The 21,370-nt window shown below is 35.4% G+C and overlaps 2 protein-coding genes across 11 annotated transcripts in view; one reads left to right on the top strand and one right to left on the bottom strand.

Moving 5' to 3' along the window:
* LOC100643804 (myelin expression factor 2) overlaps nt 1-10,160 on the top strand; it is a 91,295-nt gene extending 81,135 nt beyond the window's left edge. For 4 of the 6 annotated variants that reach the window (XM_048406581.1, XM_048406579.1, XM_048406580.1 and 1 more), the window contains 7 exons: nt 6,193-6,538; nt 6,635-6,904; nt 6,990-7,236; nt 7,318-7,494; nt 7,715-7,971; nt 8,051-8,186; nt 8,303-10,160. In XM_048406581.1, coding sequence (XP_048262538.1) covers nt 6,515-6,538; nt 6,635-6,904; nt 6,990-7,236; nt 7,318-7,494; nt 7,715-7,971; nt 8,051-8,186; nt 8,303-8,358 — 1,167 coding nt within the window. In that variant the 5' untranslated portion in view covers nt 6,193-6,514 and the 3' untranslated portion in view covers nt 8,359-10,160. Of the gene's footprint in view, nt 1-2,933; nt 3,056-5,935; nt 6,115-6,192; nt 6,539-6,634; nt 6,905-6,989; nt 7,237-7,317; nt 7,495-7,714; nt 7,972-8,050; nt 8,187-8,302 lie in introns of those variants that run through there. The other 2 variants (XM_012309337.3, XM_048406582.1) reach the window with 2 other exon arrangements.
* Nucleotides 1-21,370, bottom strand: part of LOC105665832 (lachesin) — a 484,949-nt gene that overhangs the window by 55,285 nt on the left and 408,294 nt on the right. The window lies entirely within an intron of this gene.

Raw genomic sequence — 21,370 nt, 5'->3', positions numbered from 1 at the left:
ATTGCTTTCGAAACGTTTGAAAAATAATCGTTTGGGTTAACATGGTTTTCAGAGGGAAAACACGGCTCTGTTAACGAACAATACGTTTTATTCTCTTTTTATAGCCTTAAAATTCTCAAATAACAATTTCATTGGTCGTATCAAGCGAGCCAATCGGTAACATGTATATGTATTTAGATATATTCGAAAGAGTAAATTGAAAAGCACAACTGCTGTGGTAAATTGAAAAAACCAAGCGAAAAAAGAAAATTACTAATACAATATAGAATACAATCGTAATTATTACATTTATTGGAAACGCAAGCCACATACAGTATACACATAGTATTTGAGATTCCAATTTCTAGTAAATCCGCCTATCGAATACTGTTAAAATCTTCCCACGAACTTCCCTCGTAGTTGAGAATTCTATTGTCCAATGTACACAGAGTTCCACTACTTTGACCCCGGTTCAAGGCTTTGTATCTTCGTAGCGATTCAACGGGATTGTTTGTTTCGCTGTTTCGTTGAATTAGCCCTTCTCTAGTCGAACGGATTACCATACAATCGCAACGTGCGGTTGCATACCAAACAACAGCAAGTATCCCCCTTAAACTTCGCGACTACTGCACAAGATTTGTTCTTACATACCTCCCTTTCCTAGTTCGATGTAAGCTTACGATTTTCCTTATTGTTGCTATATAGAAAATACAAGGAGACAACAACTAACCGTAAGAACAATAGACCTTGCCTTCTCTGTTTCTCTGACTGCGTTTTCATCCAACGTTCCGCGAGTTGCCCGCTATAACCTACACAAAACGCTGCTACCTCGAATCCCAACAAAGTAATAATTAATCCTAGTTAGTTTAACGTGCTACTTGGGTCGTTCCTGGATTCGCAAAGACGTCCGCTGAGCGCAAAAGGGGAAGAGGGCACATTATAGACGTACGAAACGCAGGACCGGTGAAACTTGCGTTATTAAATCCAACTACATGGCACAGAATGGAGCTGGGCTCGAGCAGAAGATCGTTGCCACACTTCTGCAAAAGCTGACTTTACCGACGAGGATGCGAGGCAGCCTGCCAGATATCGTCTCGCCTACCAAGAACCGAGCTCTTCGTAACTTTGTCCGTCTTCTGTGGTCTGTGTGTATATCAGCCCATTTGTTTCTTGTCGAATAGATATTACATACGGTCGTTGGTATACCCTGAACGCTATTCGTCTTTCGATCTTATTAATGATTCCAGGACGAGTCTATCGAGATATGTTTAATGGTTTTAGCAATCGTTATATCTTTATAGAAGTTTATATTTCGACGAGGGAAAGATACTTAAATAATATTCATCCATCGATATGAAAAATCTGATGACACGATATACAAGTATATTAAATCTTTTGCTACTTGTTGGAATTGTTAAATTCTATTTGAGGTAGAAATTTTGCAATGATTCACATGTGAATGCTCTTCAGGCCGGATCGAAATCACTATAAATTCCCTTGTCGCCGGTTACAACCGAACAAAAGCGCAATTTGGCTTCATCAATCAATAGGAATAGTTATAATTTAAGTAAACTAATATTGCATCCCAATCGATCGAACCAGTAGATTCGAATCTGGAACAGGGTTCCTTCTAAAGGTCGAACAATTTAATCCTAAATTATGACTTCGCATCTGTCACGTTAGCCACGTGCCCGTGCATCGTGCCCAGCAACTATATACTTTGTCCATCGAATGACATAGCCAGTAACAAAGTGAGGAAAGAGAGGAAACGATAAAATATCTAACGTATTGGTATTTGAAATTCTTTTTCGTTCATTTTCTCGATCGTGTATTTGGTTATTAGATAATTATCGGTAGTTTGTATTATTAGCTTCCGAGCTAGAATTTGAAGTTGATTATTCTATTAGGTCATCTCATAAGTTCGTGCCGACTTTTGTGTATACATTTCATATTTTAAAGAAAAACAAGAGAACTTTTATCGAGACGGAATAATGATCCTACCAGAAAAATGGGAAGAAGTTGTACAACGAGAGGGGGATTACATTTTTTCATGAAACTGAAAGATATGTAAACAATCTTAACATATATAACTGCTCGAAAAACGGCACGAACTTATGGGATGACTTAATATTTATTTTATAATATCTTTGCATTATATCATTGATCTATAATGCAATTGAATTAACAAACAATTTCATATTTGAGAACACTAAAATGACATTGGAAAAAATTGTAGAGTTCTTTTGCTAGTTCGAATATATTTAGTTATTCCTTCGTTTCGAAAAGAATTAAACGAATTATTCCATTGCTCCGATCTCCACATATATCTTAAATAGAATTCTGAACGATTAGAATGAATGTTCTTAATAGACTTTTCTACTTCTTTCGTACTGCTTCCTTAATCCACTTCGATAGTAAATATTTTTTAATAGACCTTTTAATTTAATTTAATTTGAAGTCGATTTATTTAATTTTATTGTACGTATATATGTAATTTTTGACAGGTCCCAATAAGTCATACTATGTTGTATTTACCGCGTGAATGTTCTATAGAATGTTCTATAGTATTCTATAGTATCATCTTACGACTTTTATCAATTATTTTTATTGTTTCTAAAGAAAACGCCATTACAAGTTCGGTTTTTGGCGCGTAACATTAACACACTCTTCAAGCAACTGTTTTTCCAAGGAATTTCGGATTTGTCGCAAAGATTTTCGAGTATTTATAAAATGTGATACAGTTTATTACCAGAACACATATCTCGGCCTTCGGTAACACACAGTATAATCTCGAAAATCAGTTATATTGCATTTCGAGTATTCGTTAACGTTCAATGTAAATAGTGATACATACACATAGATTCGGAAATTAGTTAATTCGACACGATCGACTCCTTGCGACATAAACACACATTCCCACCCATGGGACATTTGAGAGACGAACGGGTCGCGGGAGCGTCATTGCCGTGTCGAAAGTCGTCGCGTAAGGATCTGTCAATTTTTGTTGTTCACGACGTATTAATTAATTGCGTAGTATCTTCACTCCTATTCCGCTGCCTTCGTATGCTGTTATTAGGTTTGTGTTATTAACAGTTGTACGCTTATTAATTTATTATACATTACTATGACAAAGTTAAATAATATTTGAAACTCTTTTTCCTTCTTTTTTCTCTCGATCGTATGTTTGTGGTTATTAGCTTCCGAATTAGAATTTGAAATCGATTATTGTTTCCGTTTCATTTTGATTATAATTCTAAATATATATTTGTTTTAAATTGGTGATTTTCTTTTGTGCAAGTTGCTCGACCATAGCGGGACGATAACTGGGAATTCAAAATAGCGTTTTGAACGCCATGATGCTCAACAGTTAATTTGTCAGCTTCTCATGGAGATTGAGTCGGGTTTGTTAGAATAATAGAATGTTTTAATTATTGTAACAAAAGCAAACTTATACATACGTTTATATTATCTTTTCATTGGATCATTGGTAATACAATTATGTATTTATTGTATAATATTTACATATCTGATACATACCTTTGCACTATGTAATTAATATGTAATATGATTGAACTAACGAATAATTGGTGGACGCGTTTTTATTCGTCGGTTCGCTAAACGAAGAGGAAGTGCAATCGGCGTGTCACGAACAAAGCAATGCTCGTGCCGCAATTTTTCGTGCTACCGATTGCGAAAGGTGATGTCGTATTGAAAAAAAAGGGGAATAAAAGACCAAAGGTAGAGGCAAAAAATAAAATAGTGCCAGGCTGTGCAAAGATCCAACCAGCTTTGGTTCCAATGAAGTGCTATTTAGTTGGACTGCGTGTCCTATTACAGGCTCTCGTTCCGTTTTATAATGCAACGATATTTTCTGAACGTTGCCCGATAAATGAACAGCAATTGTTCCCCTGGTCCGCGTTTTCTCATTCCTTTTATTTTTCCCTCTCTCTCTCTCTTTGTTTCGTTATTCTCTTTGCTTCTTTCTCGTGCAATTTCCTTTTGAACTCGATCATTCGACATATACAAGGTGTCCTAGTAATCATGGTACGGTTGAAGAAGAGTGATTCTATGTGAAAAGGTCAGTCGGAAATATGGAACGAAATTTGTTCATACGACGCTTCGATTTCGAGAAAATTGAGTTGGAAATTTGTCAAGTGTACTTGAACTTGGCTAATTTCAGACTGAATAAGACTACATAAACGACAGGAGGTTATTCTACATGTGAAAATAAGTAAAAAATATGGAATAATATTTCTTCACAGAAATTTCCAATTATTTTTTCACGTAGAATCATTTACTTACTGACTGTACCGTATTATAATTGTGGCACCCAATATATCGCGAATATAGGAGCGGCGAGTAAAACGATGCAGTTCGTGGCAGTAATGATTGGAGATGGAGTCACGCGATCAGCAATACTTTGGTTCTGGTGTGCACGCGGCCTTAATTATTTTTACCAACCTTTCGTCCCAGACAATTCGCTACAACTCCCAAGATAATTTCCCACTTGGCGAATTAGCTTGTTCGCGGCTCGTGCTTAACGTCCATCGACCACCGATCTGGCTGTTCCATGTTCCCGTTAAATGGCAATCCAATTGCGTTATTATCCGTAAAATGGGATTGCCTTTCGAAAGATCGCCGGGGCACTCTTCATCGATCGCTTTCGTTTATTCGGGATTAGTCGGAGAAAGTGGCTATGGTTATTTAAGATGGATTGCTTAGCTGGCAAGTGGTTCGAATAAGGTTAACGAGCGTCTTAGTAGCTAGTAATTTATAGTTACCAGTAATTGTCTACCGATTTGTTAAACTGAATATCTAATAACAATGGCATTAACTACGATAACGTGCAAATTAGTAACGTAGCTTGCTAATATTAATCATTGGTTGAACGTCTGTACGAGGATTATTTCTCGATGGAAAAATTGGAATAATTACAGTATGGCTCACGAAAGTACTTCAACGCATACTATACAAAACTTTGATGTGTATATATTGTGTGTGTTATATAAAATATCCTGAAATTCTGTTAGCACTATAACGAGGCACGACTACCGTGGTTGTATCGATAAAAGTTGAGGTGAATCTGAAAATGTACGTAGAAGTTGAAAGATATTTATTGCAAACATATATATATTTAGAAAATATTAGTATGTGCCATGGAGATGTATCTTAAGCATATAATAAGTATTCCATTAAATAATTCTACTAGAAAATTGTTCCACTAGATATTGATTCCTATTAATATATCTATTGGATAATTAATCGTTTAAATGCTTTCACAATTTTTGTGAGATATACCGTTGCATTAAATATATTGTAGCTGCTATGTACATTTTCAGATTTGTTGCACACTTTACCAACGTAATCATGGTTATCGTTGTATAGGATCTTCTGTTTTTAAGCAATTTGAGGAAATAAATCAATATCTTACGATTTATTCTGTATTAAATATTTTACTCCAAAGTCGCATCAAAATTGGCATACAAAATCCTTTGCCTAAGCGATATAGGAATCCATGCGATTATATAAAAACTTTATACCAACAGCGAGCCTTAAATATTATTAAATCTAAGAATTCAACAATTTCAAAGTTTCCACACGTAGGCTGTTATACTCTCTATAAACATTCATAGAAAATTCTCGTTCCCACAATAACAATATATACCGATTGTTCCCCGCGTTATTGGATCATAAAAAAAAGCTCCCGGTCTCAAAGGTAACGTGCGCAACATTCATATTTCGCTTAGCAGTAAAACGATTTAAAAGACGCTATCGTGTGGATGCAAATTCGTCGTGCAGGCCTCTCCGGGCATGCTATTTACGTTGCGGATAAGCACGGATTAATCTTGTAGAAAGATGCTCGTAATTCTCACAAATCTATACTCTTGCATACGTTTGTTTGAACGTTGTATCTCACCACCAATACGATATTTCTCTTTCGAACTTTCCCAGAAACATAAAAAGAATAACATTTTTTTAGCTTTATTTCGATCGCGCGAATAAGATGTATTGCTCAAATTGTTTGGCAAGGATCGCAATTACGCTTAGGACACTGATTGTTTTTAAGATTTCTGAATCGACACCTGTTACTTACTGCATTTCGTACCCACTGTGCTGCCATTCTCTATGTAATAGGTATACATATTAACAAGCAACAGTAAAACGTGTTTTTCCTTACACGCGTTAGTTCTATATAATCTTGTTAAATATTAGGGATCAAGTGGAGAACAACGAGGTGAGAGATCGAAGTAGAGAACGTGATCGTAACAGGAGAGCGGAACGACAAAATCGCATAAATTCTACAAGCCGTGATCGTAGAGAGCGAAACTATCGTGGTCGAAAAGCTTCAGATTGACGAATCTACGTATCAAACATTTCTTATGATTTTCGTTGACAAGATACTGAGGATTTATTCAGAACAGAAGTTGGAAAAGTTGCTCATGTTGAACTTTTTACTGGTGAAAATGACAAAGCAAGAGCTCGTGGTATTGTAGAATTTGAAGATTCAGACTCGGTAAAAATTACTGTAGAAAAAATGCATCGGTCTGATATTAAAAAGGTAGTTAGTATATTGTTATTTTTTCAACTTCCTTACAACTTGGATGGGTACCATGTAATCAGTGTTAAGGACATATTTAATATTTATATATTTTAGGACTTTGATGATGAACGGGACAAATATGACCGATTAGCAACAGCTTGTAACAATGAAAGAGATCGTGATAATAGATTTATAGATCCGCCAAAGTCGCAAGGTGATAGGCGTCAAAATATGAATGCTCCTGCTGATGCATGGGATGATAACGGCGACAGTGGTGATGGTGGTGGAGATAGAAAATTGGGGAATACCTATGGTCTAGATACTCGGTTTTTAAAATCTTTAGGTATTAATGAACCTTTAGTTACTAGAGTATTTGTGACAAATGTAAGTATATCTTGCGACACAGTTTGTATTAAACTGATAAAGTAAGTATGTAAAAGTTTATTAAGTTGTTACTTTATATATTTAGCTTGACTACGCAGTGGATGAACATAAATTAATAGAAGTATTTAAATTAGCTGGTAAAGTACTATATGTTGAATTAGCAAGAGATAAACGTGGAAAATCTCGAGGATTTGGAATGGTAGAATACGACCATCCAGTAGAATCTGTACAAGCTATATCGATGCTTCATAATCAGAAACTTTATGATAGACGTATGTTTGTGAGACTTGACAAAGTAAATGAACCAGACGTGCCACAAAAATTACCAGAAGGTACCCTCTTATTTCCTAAGAAATATTTTATTTTGTTATATAAACATATAAAAATGAAAATTGATATCAATTACAAAATAGAGTTACAGGGAATTGGAAGGGGTCTTGGGACTGGTGGTAGTAGATTAATCGATGTAGCTAGAAACAATGTTAATGTACAAGCAAATAATCCATCTATTGCGAATCCTGTTTTTGTTCCTGCGTTGGTTGCTGGTGCTTCTGGAGCTGGTTTAAACAATGTTGTGCCAGCAAAGTTAGGCGAGTCTTACTATAAATATAATATATAAAATAGAATAGATAGAAAAGCTGACAGTGACATATTTATATACCTATAGCATTTGTATTGACAAATTCAAATGCTGCTACTCTTCAAACACGAGTTCTTTGCTGAATTCGTCGTTAACAAATGAGTTGGCTTCTAACTTTAATAATTTCGGCGTAGCAGTTGGAGATTTGTCTAATTTACAAGCCTTTTTAGCCAATGGACAAGGCAACAATGCATCTGCGTGGCGAGACTTATCCAAAACGGACGATGATGTAGACTTTGATGAAAACAATGCTCTTGATGGTTCTAACTTCGCTGGTGACAGAGATTTTGAGAGTAGATTTAACGGAGGGGACAACGATCGTGTTCCTGGTGGTGGTCTTGCCGGAAATGAAGGTGAAGAAGAAGGTGGGAACAAACAGAATACATATGGTCTTCGGCCGACATCAGACAGTATTCTTATAAAAAATGTATGTACTTTCCTTAATTTGTACACAACAACAAATACATGTGTATGTTTATTTATAAACATAAAGATAATTGTAACAGCTCCCATCAAATGCAACATGGCAAATGTTGAAAAACGAATTTCAAAACGTTGGAGAGGTGAAATTTGTTGCAATACAGAGAACTGGCACAGGCATAGTACAATTCGTATCTGAATGGGATGCTGTACGCGTTATGTGTATCCTTTTAAAGAATATGCTAATAGTATAGACCGGTTTTGTCTATTTAAGAGAATACGCATTTTAAATAGCATGTATCGTTTTAAAGATTTTTCTTAATAATTCTTATATATAGGTATCATGAATCGGTCATGTATTGATGGTAGGACGATTGATGTTTGTCTTTACTAACGTACTTTAACCGTTCGATATGTTTCAACTGGTTCATAAATCCCGATAAACTACTTTCCAGATCGACAATTCTTATTATATAAATTATACTATAATCAGATTGCGAATGTTTATAGAGACACATATCTTTATTTATTTTTATATTTATTTCATATATTCATTACATCTCTATGAATCATATCTCTATGTATCATATTTTAGAAAATAAACGAATTCTTATATTCTCCTCTTTTCCTTATATTTTCGTACATTAAAAGCTTTCGTATGCGCGTAAACCTTCGCAGTTTATCAGACACAATAACCACAAAGCAATATCTTGTACATTATCGTTGAAAAGAGTCGACCGGATCATCCAGCTTCGATTGACATTCGTAAAACCGCAAACGGTTATAGAGCAACTGGGGCTCTCAAACTGCCTTTAATCGGACACATACACTGTTCCACCGTTTCTATTAGCAATAAATTCAATCAGATCTTCCCCTTCGCGTGGTTGTAAAGTCTTGTTACTTCGAGGGGGAACGGAAGCCGACATACACTTATCCAGAGCGGATCGACGAATGCAAATTCGCGTAGTATCACTTAATTGTTCTGTCGATCGGAAGGAGCAACGTTCAGCTGGTTAGAAAAGAGGGAAAAGGTCGATGGACACGAATTGCCATTTACGTTCATCTTGCGTGCCACCTTTTCGTCTTTTAGGATTTAAAATTCACAAATTCGTTGTGACGAAGTTTCACTTTTACATCGCTAAATTCTTTCCTAGAAATGTTTCTGCAACGTGGAAATCCGCATTGCTACTGCGAGGACTGATGTTTGCATCGTACACAAGTGTCATTTTGAAATGACAGTTTGTGCTTCTTCTGACGTAAATGCATTTCATTAATTTTGAGTGTTTTATATCGCAGTCAGCATCCTCTATTTATATAAATAGCGAGAAATGAAAAACACTCGGACTTTATCCTGTTTCAGGAGGAAAAAGAATCGTTCGAATTGCCGGACCAGATTCGAACTTTGATCTGTCCTTTACCGAGCAACTGCTGTTATCAATCGAGCTATGTAGGTCATCGACGTATTCTTTCTTTTTAAGTCCGATGCTCGAAATGGATGCTGTCTGCACTCTACCAGAACTCCTAAGTTCCCTTTTATGTAATATAGTTCTTTCCCAGCGGATCGTCGTATTTGAGTAGTTGTAAAACGCCGCGGTTATACTTTCGAATGAAGATGCGAAGAATTTACAGGCATTACCATAAAATTTCGAAGAATTCCTCGAACGTTATGCGATTCGTACATAGAATATAATTATTCTGTGGTAATTTTCTAATTTCAATTTTCTGTTCTCACGTTTCTATTTAACGAGTGTTAAAAAAATGAAGGTAATTTACAATCTTATCATTAAAATAGATAGAAGATTTTATTGAATAATTATTCGCAAGATTTTAATATTAGCAATACCAAATATAGAATACAAAGTCATAGAAGTTTGGTTCCGTTCACACATTCACTGCTATCGAGCAGCAACATACGTTGCATTGATTGCTTGACTTATCTTTTTTTATATTCAAGTAATATGATGATACATTCGTCGCGGCAGTTTTTATGCAAACAAAGTATATCGCTCTATTGAAACAAAGATTAATCGTTAAAATAGAAATGTTTACGATGAAAACAGAATGTAACCCGAGAGTTAGATAAATTTGTAGTTGTATTTTAGTACTATTTATTGGGTTAGTGAATAAGTTATCATTGTTATTTTCATATTCTGTATAACAGTGTAAATTTAATAAATATACGTCCCTGACAAAATATATTTACAAAAACCCTATTACCATAGCCAGAAAGATTCAACAGACAAATTAGAGAAATAGAATCTAGTTCTGCAAAGAATGTTACGAAATGAACGAACTCTCTGTAACTCTGGAGGATATTTGGCACGTGACATTTCGTGAATACAATCACGTAAATCATTTTGAAATCTGTTTCACTGCCGGATTATCATTGAAATCGATCGATTATCCATACACCAGCATTGCTTGATTATAATCTAGTTCCTCGACGTTGGAACCCGAGATATTAGGGGAATTTAACTAGAGACCCGGTCATGTCCGAGATAGGGTTATGACAGCACGACAGGGATCACTCTAGTTGGATTGCTAATTGCTAATAGAACTATGAGTGAAATACGAGACAAGGGCAATGTCCCACATACGTTCACGTTATGACCTCTTCAAAGTAGTTGATTTAAGTTGATTTATTCATGTGGTGAATAAGCAATGAACGAAATCGCTGAACATAGATACGGGATGTATGTTAATGTTAATAGTAAGTAGTAATGGTAGGTACACTCTCGTATATAGCTCACAGGACACTTACTAATTTTAAACACAAGTTTTAATAAAATGTGCCTCTAATAAGATCTTTAAACGATGGTATAATTTACTTTTTCTTGTAGTACAGCCGCTTAATACATATCAGCTTCATTTCGTGATTATAAAATCCATTTGTATCTATTGCCTATTAAGGGACCCGAGATTTATGAATAATAATGTATATATATATTGCACGAATTATTCACGTATACATCAGTGATGTCATATGTATCATTGTTTGAGAATTAATCGTTTAAAGTTAGAAAAGTCACTTGTCTCTTGCTTCGTTAACATTGCCTAGTTAACTTCTAAGATTTACTACATGAAATCTAGAAGTATCATAATTTCCCTTTACCGACTCACAGCCCATCCCACACCCAGACGCAGCGTTAATCCGCCGCAGGTGGGCTTACGTACAATATCTCGTTTCACGGAATAAATCGAGCAGATAGAAAAGAAATGGCAGAGACCAGGGGGCAGAGGGCGGTAGGATAGAGTTAATTAGCCACGACACGATGCGACGAACTACTTTCTGATGTCGCATCGTGCACGGCGTAACCCAATTTACGTTGGCGAAAAGATAGAAAAAAAGAGGGTTTCGGGACGAGCGCTCGGCCGCGCGACGATATAGAGAAGGAGTTCGGGAACCAGGAACGACAGAAAGAAAAATGAAAAATAAATGCACCCACGACAACACGGTGCACCACCGAGCTTCCAATGCTTTTAACTTTCCCCATAAATTTATTTGCCCTCCCTTTCTCTCATTTCTACGTTTCTCTTGCGTATCTTGCCTTCCACCGTTCCTTCCATGCTAGGATACCCGGCGAACTTTCGTCAAGAAACATAGTTTCTTTTCCCTTCCTGCCACCCCCTATTTCTCCTTCGTTCTGCTTATCTCTTGACCATCTGTCTCTATTCCGACGCCTCTCGTCCCGCTTTTTGTACTTCTATTGACCTCCTTGTCTCGCGCCCCGAGAAGTCGCGGCACTCGAATTAACCCGTGATTCTTCGACTTAGTTGCTTGTCGGAAAGTTTTAAGCTGCACGCGACCGACCGGCGCGTCGTCGCCGCCAAGAATAAACAGAATAATATTGACGATGCGATAAACGAGCAGAGGAACTTGCTGAATAGCTACGCAAATATAGACATTAAGCTCCAGAACGGTATCGTAAATTGTGGCGAATTGTATTTATGTGATAGGTATAATTTAAAGATGTTTCCAAATTAACGGTTTTTTTATGGTATAAGTAGCATAATATTTCATTGCCGGGAATGATAAGATACGTATTGATGAGTGTATGAAAAATATATGTCGCTACTTGACAACGATACTGGCACGCAGCAAAATATTTCAAATTTGCTTTTATCCAATGGAAGGCCTACATAAATATATTTATAATTCCATCAGTTTTATGTCAGAAGCAAAATTAATTACGCCACTGTCAATTTGGCCTTGGTTTTTACAACGCTGCCTCATCTTCTGGGACGCTACAAGTGGAAAATTGTATGTACTGCTTTTGTGAACAGCCATACATATTGTGCTAAGTCAGCCCTACAATATCGTGACTCGCGAAGATTTCTTTGTATATTTCAAAAAGCCTCCCCTCTGAAATTTACATTTTCTGAGTCGTGACACATTGATGTAAAGCAGCCAATACGGTTCTACTTAAAGAACACATTTCATCTTTATACATGCCCTAAACTGTAACATCATATTTTCTACAAGAAAATTACATGTCACAGCTGAATGGTTTGACATAATTTGATGTAAAATAATAATATAACTTACACCAAATCATTCCACTTTTAGCTGATACCTACATTTTTCGATATCAATTTGGATGACAGAGATTTTGTGTCACAGTGACGGGGTTTCTCAGTTTTTCCAAGATTTTTACTACAAATGTATCATAGAGGATATTGGTGTCAGTACAAAGTCAGTCGTGAAATACGCGTAGCATACGAGATCTTTTTAATTAATGAATGCGCATAAAACAGTGCATAAAATTGGCTCAGCGGAGTGTGTCAGAAAATAAAACATCCGAAAATATGCTCATCGAAAGTTTTGAGCTTCGTATCAGAATAACTCTGAAAGTTGGAGTAATTAGAAAACTTGAACTTTACTTATTTGCATATTATGTCTACTGAATAATTATTACGTTCCTGGAACTTTAAATTTAAAACAAACTCCGTATATATTAACTCAAATTTTTCACGTCAGAAGTCGCAGTTTTATAAGAAAAAATGTATGTACATTTTTAACAGTGGATAGCTTACTGTTTAATTACATTCTTCTTTATGTTATGACGAGTTAAATCAGACGTTTTCTCACTCTGCTAGAACATCGCAACATCGAATATAGGATAATGCATTTAGATTACTGGAATTGAAAGACCGTCTGTTAAATCGCGCAGAATTCAGATGACGATGAAGATCTAGCGATCCAACAAACCTCATAGGATTTGTTGGATTTTTATTACGTCGTGACAAATTTCTTGGACTTTGATCAAATTCGTCGGAATTCCATCAGAGTCGTTAAAATTTCCATAAATTTAATCGGATATGTTACAACAGAATATTATTGAGATTTATGACTTTCCACTAAACTCCATGTTTACTTCGTCTAATGTTAATTATGTTTCTGAAATAACCGTTCAGAATTGGAAACTCAAATGTCATTCGATCAAAGCAGAAAATTTCTGTGTTTCAGAATTTATCAAAGTGGCCAAAGATTGTCAATAACTTTAAATCTAATAAAATCATACTATTATTCTTAGAAATCCCATGGGTTTACTACAATCTTGCTATAATTAATTTTAGAGGTAATATTTGTATTCCAGTTTTCCGTTAATGTTTTCGAGATCTGTCAGCAGTTTCATAATTTTCTTGATGGCTAATAGGTTTCTTCCACTTGCGATGTTAGCCGGTTTTGCTGAGTTCAGTAGATTTCATGGCATCTTGTAAAATTCGGTCAATTCCCTATCGAATCGAGAATCCGCCATGGTCTGCTAAATTTGTGGCTACTTCTGGAGGATCTGCAGAGTGTGGATGAGTTCCTGTGAAATTCGACGGGCTTTGAAACTGCTTTAATGTAATTGGGTTCGGTGGACTTTCTGCCTCATTTAGCAAATTTCAACTGCTTTCCAAATCGTGCTGCGCTTTTTCGTGATTGTTTCCTCATGCACTCAGTTACAGAGTGTCACTGCTACTTCAGGTTTCCAATAATCTTAATCCTTCGTATATTTTTAGGTATTGTAGACAAATTTTACAAAATAATTCTTTAGTCAATTCCTGTGTAACTTTTGCCATTTCTTTTTTATAATGACAAATTCATACTGATTTTGAGATAAAATCCCATGAAATAATAATACTCCTTTCGTAAGTCATCGAACATTTGCACTGTTGCGCACGCGAACCTATAATTATATTTATAACTACAAACAATTTTTCATCGTGCAATGACTCTTCGTTTTCGTGAACATAAACGATTCCATTGTTCGACTATGTGCGACGATGTTTACGAGAATTTCCAACATTGTGTAGATTAGAAAAAGACATTTTCACCGCGTAGTCCATGGGGTATAATAAAAGCTGAATGAGCGGTTCGTTCTGGCCGAGATGCTCATTTTCTATGCTTTACGAGTTACGAACTTGCGAGCACGCGAGATTGTCATTGTTACTTAGGATACCTAGGATACAGCACTATACTCGCGTAAAGAAAAATTAAAAAGGAAACTTTCACTGGTGTTCCTTCATTGTTAAAGCATTTTTCTTCGTGTTTATATGTATAGAGAAGATCAGGCTCATGAAATATTTATTTTAATAAAGACTAAACGTTTTTTCTTTGTCTAGTTCTTTAAAAGGTTTCTTCAAATTTGTTATATATATTATCTATATGTTATACAATACCGCAAAGAAATTTCTTTTTATAAACTTTATTCAAAGATAGGAAATTCTAACTTTTATATCCTAATATTTAGACAAAACTAATTCGAAAGAATTTCACTACCGCAGAGAAGGAAATGGAAGCAAGTAAATTCAATAATCATTTTTGCTTCAACATACCACGTTTCAACATATCACTTCATAGTCTAAGAATGAAAATGTGGTTACGTCAGGATTGAAAAGTTCGAGCTGTCTGCTCTACCTACCGCCGAGGTTTCCGTGTAATTTTTAACGGCAGCCTTACCACGGTACTTCTTACATGACTTTTCACTTAAGCTCGCCCGAAAACTAGGCGAGTTTAAAAGGGGTAGTAACGTTCTTTCAGGTCGCTTCCTGCGTCCCTTCCCCCCTTTTTTTTCTTGTATTTCCGGTGGGTAAAACGGCGAGCATACACGAGGACAGAGGTAAACCCCGCCGGATTACTCGGGATTCCGTCCCGTTTCCGGTTGTGCCCTCCGTGACTCAAGAGCGATTGCATCGACCTTTTGCTTCTTTCTCAACCAAGTCACGCGCCACTCCTTTGACGTCTACGATACTGCTTCAGCGGAATAACCGGAATCCTCGTCGGATACAATGCTTTCTATCAAATACTTCCAAGTAGGATCGATTAAATCCTGAGAATGTTTAACGTTTTGGATCAGGCGTACCATCTATCAGGTTACCACTTGTCTACCTGTTGTTGCTGTTAATAAACTAAAAAGACAACGGACCATGTTTTTTTTAATATTCCAAATTAATTAATTGTTAAATTGGTATCGAACAGATGGACTCGAATAAGGAACAACATTCGTGTCATTCTTTCATACAACAGGAGAATTCATTTGCGTGTTGCTTTGTAAAATAAAAATTACTGTACGTACGTATTGGGATTTCTTTTCGATACCTTTTATCGTGTTTTGTTATGATATATGAATTTACAATTTTAATGGATCTTCCAGAACTTGAAGTTTAATGGAGAAAGAATTATGGATGAAGGTGGAATATAGGGTTTAGGAAATCCTGGTTTATAGCATTGCTGAGAATAGAGCGATTTTTGACCTGTCAAGGTTTTCGTGATTCGCTCGCTCTGCAGACTAGCTTGTTTCATGCTCGCCATTAGACGTACGAAATTATTTTAACATAGTGCTCGTTAGGTCTTCACTGTGTAATCTGTGGCAAGGATATTAAAAATGATGGGTGATAGAATTGCTACACCACCCGCCGCTTCTTATTACGGTGTTTACAAAAATAAAAGCTGCTACTTAAAAGCATACGCAGTCTATGTACATTACGAACATGTGAATTGTTTTCATACACATAAAATCAATCAAGATTATGTTGCGATTTTCATATAATTCATCGCTGTGAATAAAAATCTGAATTATTGAAATTGTGAAATTCTAGATTATTGCAAAATTAATTGACAGAGATTAACTATGAACATTGGTTGTGAATTTCGGGTTTATTTCCATCTTCGTCAGTTACATTTAATTAGCTATCAAAATATCAATTATTGTTTAATCAAATCTACGAATCAATAATTACGTATATGAACAGTGAACTGACTAAAATTAAATTATTACGTTACGGAATAAGTCCGATCGCCCTTCAGTGTTACATTTTGTGCAATATCATAAAAACACATTTATGTTGAATGCATTGGACAACAAACAAGTAATATGGACAAATATTGTTTATAATTGCATCATTTAACGACAGTAATGCAGGGAAAACGGACATTATGAATATTTTAGACCTTTCTTTTTGACATAGCAGAAATCTCAGATTTACAACGTGTGTTTAATATTAATATTAAATATGAATCTTTCTAACCAATTAACTGAGGGATTTAGTTTTATAAGTCTCTTATGAAGCTATGTCATGAAGTGCGTAAATGAATACAAGCGACGACGAGTGTACACGTCAAACGCATCGAAGTAAAGATTTGTTTAACGTGTATACTCGTCAAACGCAGTTAGCTGGTTAATATTTGGTAATATTTTTACGAATGATATTACATATTTCAAGAATATAAAAATATACATTTCGGAATGTTTCGTTACTTGAAAGGAGAAGAAGTTCCAAACGATAAGGATAAATAAATAGGATATTTATTCCATTCGTAAAGTATAATGAAACAATATAAATAAAATATATCTTATACGAAATATTTTGGCACTCTTTTAAAGAAATGCGAACGAATTAATCACAATTAATCACATACACAATCTAACATCGGATTGAAAAGGCTGATCAGATGAATGGATCTGTGAAAGAAATCACTTTTCAAACGCTTGTTTAAAATATCGTGCCCAACAATAAGCAACTTGATGTACTGTGGCAAAAGCCACTCCAACCTATCAGAATTATCGCTTTTCGTTAAGTTAAGTTTTCGTTGACAGACTCTTGGAAAATGTCTGCTGACAAGCAATATTAGTTTGCGCCCTGTATAACATATATTACGTTTACCTACGTAATCTAACTATGTGTACCACCATTGACAACTATAACACCTCTAGAACATACTGACAAGGACAGATGTGGACTATAATAATTCTGTCACGTCTTTGCAGAGTTTATCGATTAATTGGCACGTACCGCGCTTCTCTACTCCACTTTCTTCAAGTTTTCTTTCACCAACTATAAGACGAGCATTTCAACTATTTTTTGATTTCCTGTAACGATGCGCCCTGAAAGTGCATTTTATATGGAATGATTAAAAAAGTTCACCTTGTTCTATTTGACGGTCAACTGTGAAATACAGAAGGAGAGAGTGAGTGAGTGAGTGAATGAGAGACGGAGAGAGAAAGAGAGAGAGAGAGAGAGAGAGAAACAACGAAACAGAGAACTTAATCCTATGGTACTTCGCGCGTTACGCTTAAGCTTTTTTAAAAGTTAGCAATTATTTTAATATTCATGAAGATACATCATGGACAACAACGGAGAGTCGTATTTGCGTCATAGAATTATGATCTACATTGGGTGCCACGTATCCGAACACACGGTTCGGCTATGCAACTATTAAAAAATCATCTGGCTAATCCGGCGCGCGCTTTCGTTACCGTATGCAAAGCAGCTTTTCTTACTTATTTATACCTGATCACACTTCGCGTCAAGTAATAATAATTTTCATCGCTTTTCCCTTCTAAGCTATAAATGCTCGCAGCATTAATTTCTTCGGTAGAAACACGCATTTTAATGCACGATGCCTGCATCATGTAATTGTCGGTTTTCCTTTCCTTTTATTTATTAAATTTTTTAAATAGGCAGATTTGAATGAAAGGTTTTCTAACGAAGGAAAAATACTTTATATAGCAAAGTATTCTTTGTTTATACAATTACATCGTATATGTCAGGAAATAGGAGACTTTGGAAATTTGTTTTCTATCGCTAAGATTTGCATTTAAAGGTTCGTTAGATATGAAATCTAAATAGGATAAGAGTCCGTATACTTGAAGTAATCGAAAAGGACGTGTATAGCGATAATTTAACAATTGTAGGTGTCACAAGTTGTTGATTTAGAAATTAGATGTGAAAACTACCATGGCCAATACTGAGCCTATTTAATATTATTTCTTCGATTACGGTCGATAGGATGTGTATTGTAAAATGATAATTGTATGAGATTTGATTACAGTACAAAATAGATAATTTAGTAGGAATTATATTCAGATGGTTGTTATCAATACACTAAAGCTTTTGTGATCAAGTAGGTACTTTAGAATTTCTGTTCTATGTATAGGTACAATTAGATGCTGTATCCAATATACCAATGATTTACGGTTATTGCTATCTAATGGTAACGGTATATCTGGTACAATTAATATTCACCTGTAGTCGTAGTTGGTGTAATCATACTTGTATTGGAATCTGATATAACCATTGATAGTAATTCTATCAATTATTGAATTTATCGCGTGTCAAATTAACAGTCGCCAAAGAAGTTCGAAATTAGTTTCAATACTCTTCAATATTGTTCTAAATTAATTGTTATTTCGACGAATTATTTTTCTATGAAATATTTTCCGGATATATGCCATTTTTTGTCCTATAAATTGTTTTTCGCGTTCCATAAATTGGTTTCGTGATATAATTACAACAGTAGATGTGCTTCGCATAGGTGTTCGCGAAAATACATGAAAATTTATAAAGGAAACGTGCATGTAGCTCGAATAAAGCGGAGCGTGTTCATGCAGAAGAACGATGAAGTAAAATTTGAAATGTAGTATTTATTTCAGAAATAGCTAAAGCTTTCGTATATATCGTAGAATAGCTTTCCAAGAGCTGTTAAGACACCGCCAGAGAAACGTACTCTATCGAGTAAAAAATACCTCTTCTCTCTTTTATCTCCGTTTTACTCCTTTAAGGATGCAATATCTTTAAAGCTGTTGGATCATTTCAACAGATTTTAAAAGGACACTTATGTGTCAAAAAGGAACGCTGTAACTCAAAAGATACAGTTTTATAATTTTCGCTCGAATCTAAATTCGCCTCTTTGTAAGTTGAGCAGGGCATAAGCCTGAATTACGTTTCTATACATTTGTATGGATAACGTTTCTAAGCTGAACCCAAGTCGGAGTCTCATCCGGCATTGGAGATATTGGAAGAGTCCGTAACACACATTTTACCCCTTTCCATACCCTTAGGGGTTAAATTAAAAAAAAATCCCTTCTTAGTGGGTGTTTACGTCATGAATCAGTCAAGAAATTCGTTACTAGATAGGCGACCAAAAGAATTCGTGCAGTCTCTGAGAATAATAATTTCAGCACGCATAGATATTTTTTTACAACAAGTTTGAGACATTAAAATAATTATCCTCGCAATTTATGACTCTTTTTCGACGAGAATCAAATTTGTAAATTCCGCTTCTACAATGTGTTCTAGCCCTAAATAGAAAAAAATTACTAATTTCCGCTTGAATATCTGCTTTATTGTTAATCGTATATGATATTATCGCGCCAAGAAAAAATGATAATCACCGAGAGAAATGTCATGACGGTATGAAAAATGAAGTAGTGTTCCCCATTATAAAGCACAAATTTTCTCAGAGGTACATTTTGCAATATGAAATCTTGCGTTATCTTATAAGAACAACAAATATATAGATGAATATCAGACTTCAGCGGTGATATAAATATTTGACCGTAAACAAAGCAATTTATTTCTTTAGAGTATACTTGTGAAAAAATACATAGAACAAGAATGATAGTGCTGAAAGAAACCAATGACGCTTAAGTATGTTAATACCATAATGGGGGCTACTTTCAACGAACCATTCTTTTTCACAGTGACAGGCGAATGGCGTATGGAGAACACAGACTTTCGTTGTTGCTCCTGTAAAGTAAGATTACTGTTTGACCCACTTCGGTATAATTACATTCTTGCATTTTCATGCATTCATTGTGCTCTACCGGCGAACGTGTACTGTGTCAGTGACTTTTAAAAACTAAAAAGGATATTTATTCCAATATATTATGAGCAAAACGTTTTCTCAACCATCGTTGAATTTGATAGGAGTCTCCTTAACATCGATAAATATCCAACGAATCGTGAAATTGTTGGATTTTAATTTGTTGGTGAATTGACAATCTTGTTATACATAACAAGCACGCTAGCGAACTAGAAGACCAAATAAAGCGTAATATTAATATATATTTATAAAGGTTCGTAAAATATTTAACGTTTACCGTACAGAGTACACAGAGATGATTGTAAATTGCACGAACAAAACGATGCGCTTCTCGCAATTGGCTGCCCGTGGCTCATTGTCCTTTTTTCCGCACTACCTTCACTCGGCGTGCAAATATTTCAATATAATTGTTCTTTATCTTGATTAATTTCGTTTAACATGATAAAGCGTGAAGTATTTTCCACGCGAAATTTCATATCGTTGCTATTTGAGGGACGTGAAATATGAATTTTCCTTCCTATATAGCAAATATTCGCCATAATCTCTCCTGAGCTTCGAATTCCGTGGCATTGTCGTAAATTCGGTTCCCGTAACGTTCAGGCGAGATATCAATTGCCATTTCTGACCTTCGATACATGTTGCGTATAACGTTACATACGGGGTCGAGCATCGCATGGAGATTTACGAGTGCCATACGAACGATCAGCTTGGAAATGCCGGAAAATCCTCTGGGTATTTACCATCTCCTCTTAAACATACATCTGCTACTCTATGCATAGCGGTTAAAAGGGCTGTGTCCTTTATCTTTTACCAACGGAGAGCAAAGGTCGTGGTTACAGGTTCAATATGATGACAATAAGCTGGTCGATATGTTACGCGTATATGGTATATGTATCTCGTTTTACATTGTTTGCTCGTGTATCTGTGAACGTGTTCAACATCGGCGAGATGTCTACCAACGGACCATTTGAAGTTTGATAATTGGATTTAACACGTTTCGTGCTCAAAGGAAAGCCAACGTTTTGGGAGAAGTTTCAACTGGAATAAGGAAATTATGTTCGAGGCGTTAATGCAATATTCCATTAGCAATTTTATTCTGTTAATATTTTACCTGATTAAATCTTATTTTTTAACGTTACAAGCTAATATATCATAGCTGAAATATTTCCATCTAAACTTTTCATTTTACATTTTACTATTATAATTCAATTATTATATTGTACATAGTTTCAATACGATTTAATACTTAATTATATTCTGGTATGTTTTAAAGTATTAATAATCAAAGCTGTGTGTTTTCCTCGAAATACCTTCT

Source organism: Bombus terrestris, chromosome 6, assembly GCF_910591885.1.
Source record: "Bombus terrestris chromosome 6, iyBomTerr1.2, whole genome shotgun sequence".
NCBI lineage: Eukaryota > Metazoa > Arthropoda > Insecta > Hymenoptera > Apidae > Bombus > Bombus terrestris.
The sequence above is the reverse complement of the archived record's forward strand: the minus strand, read 5'-3'. Positions and strand labels throughout refer to the sequence as shown.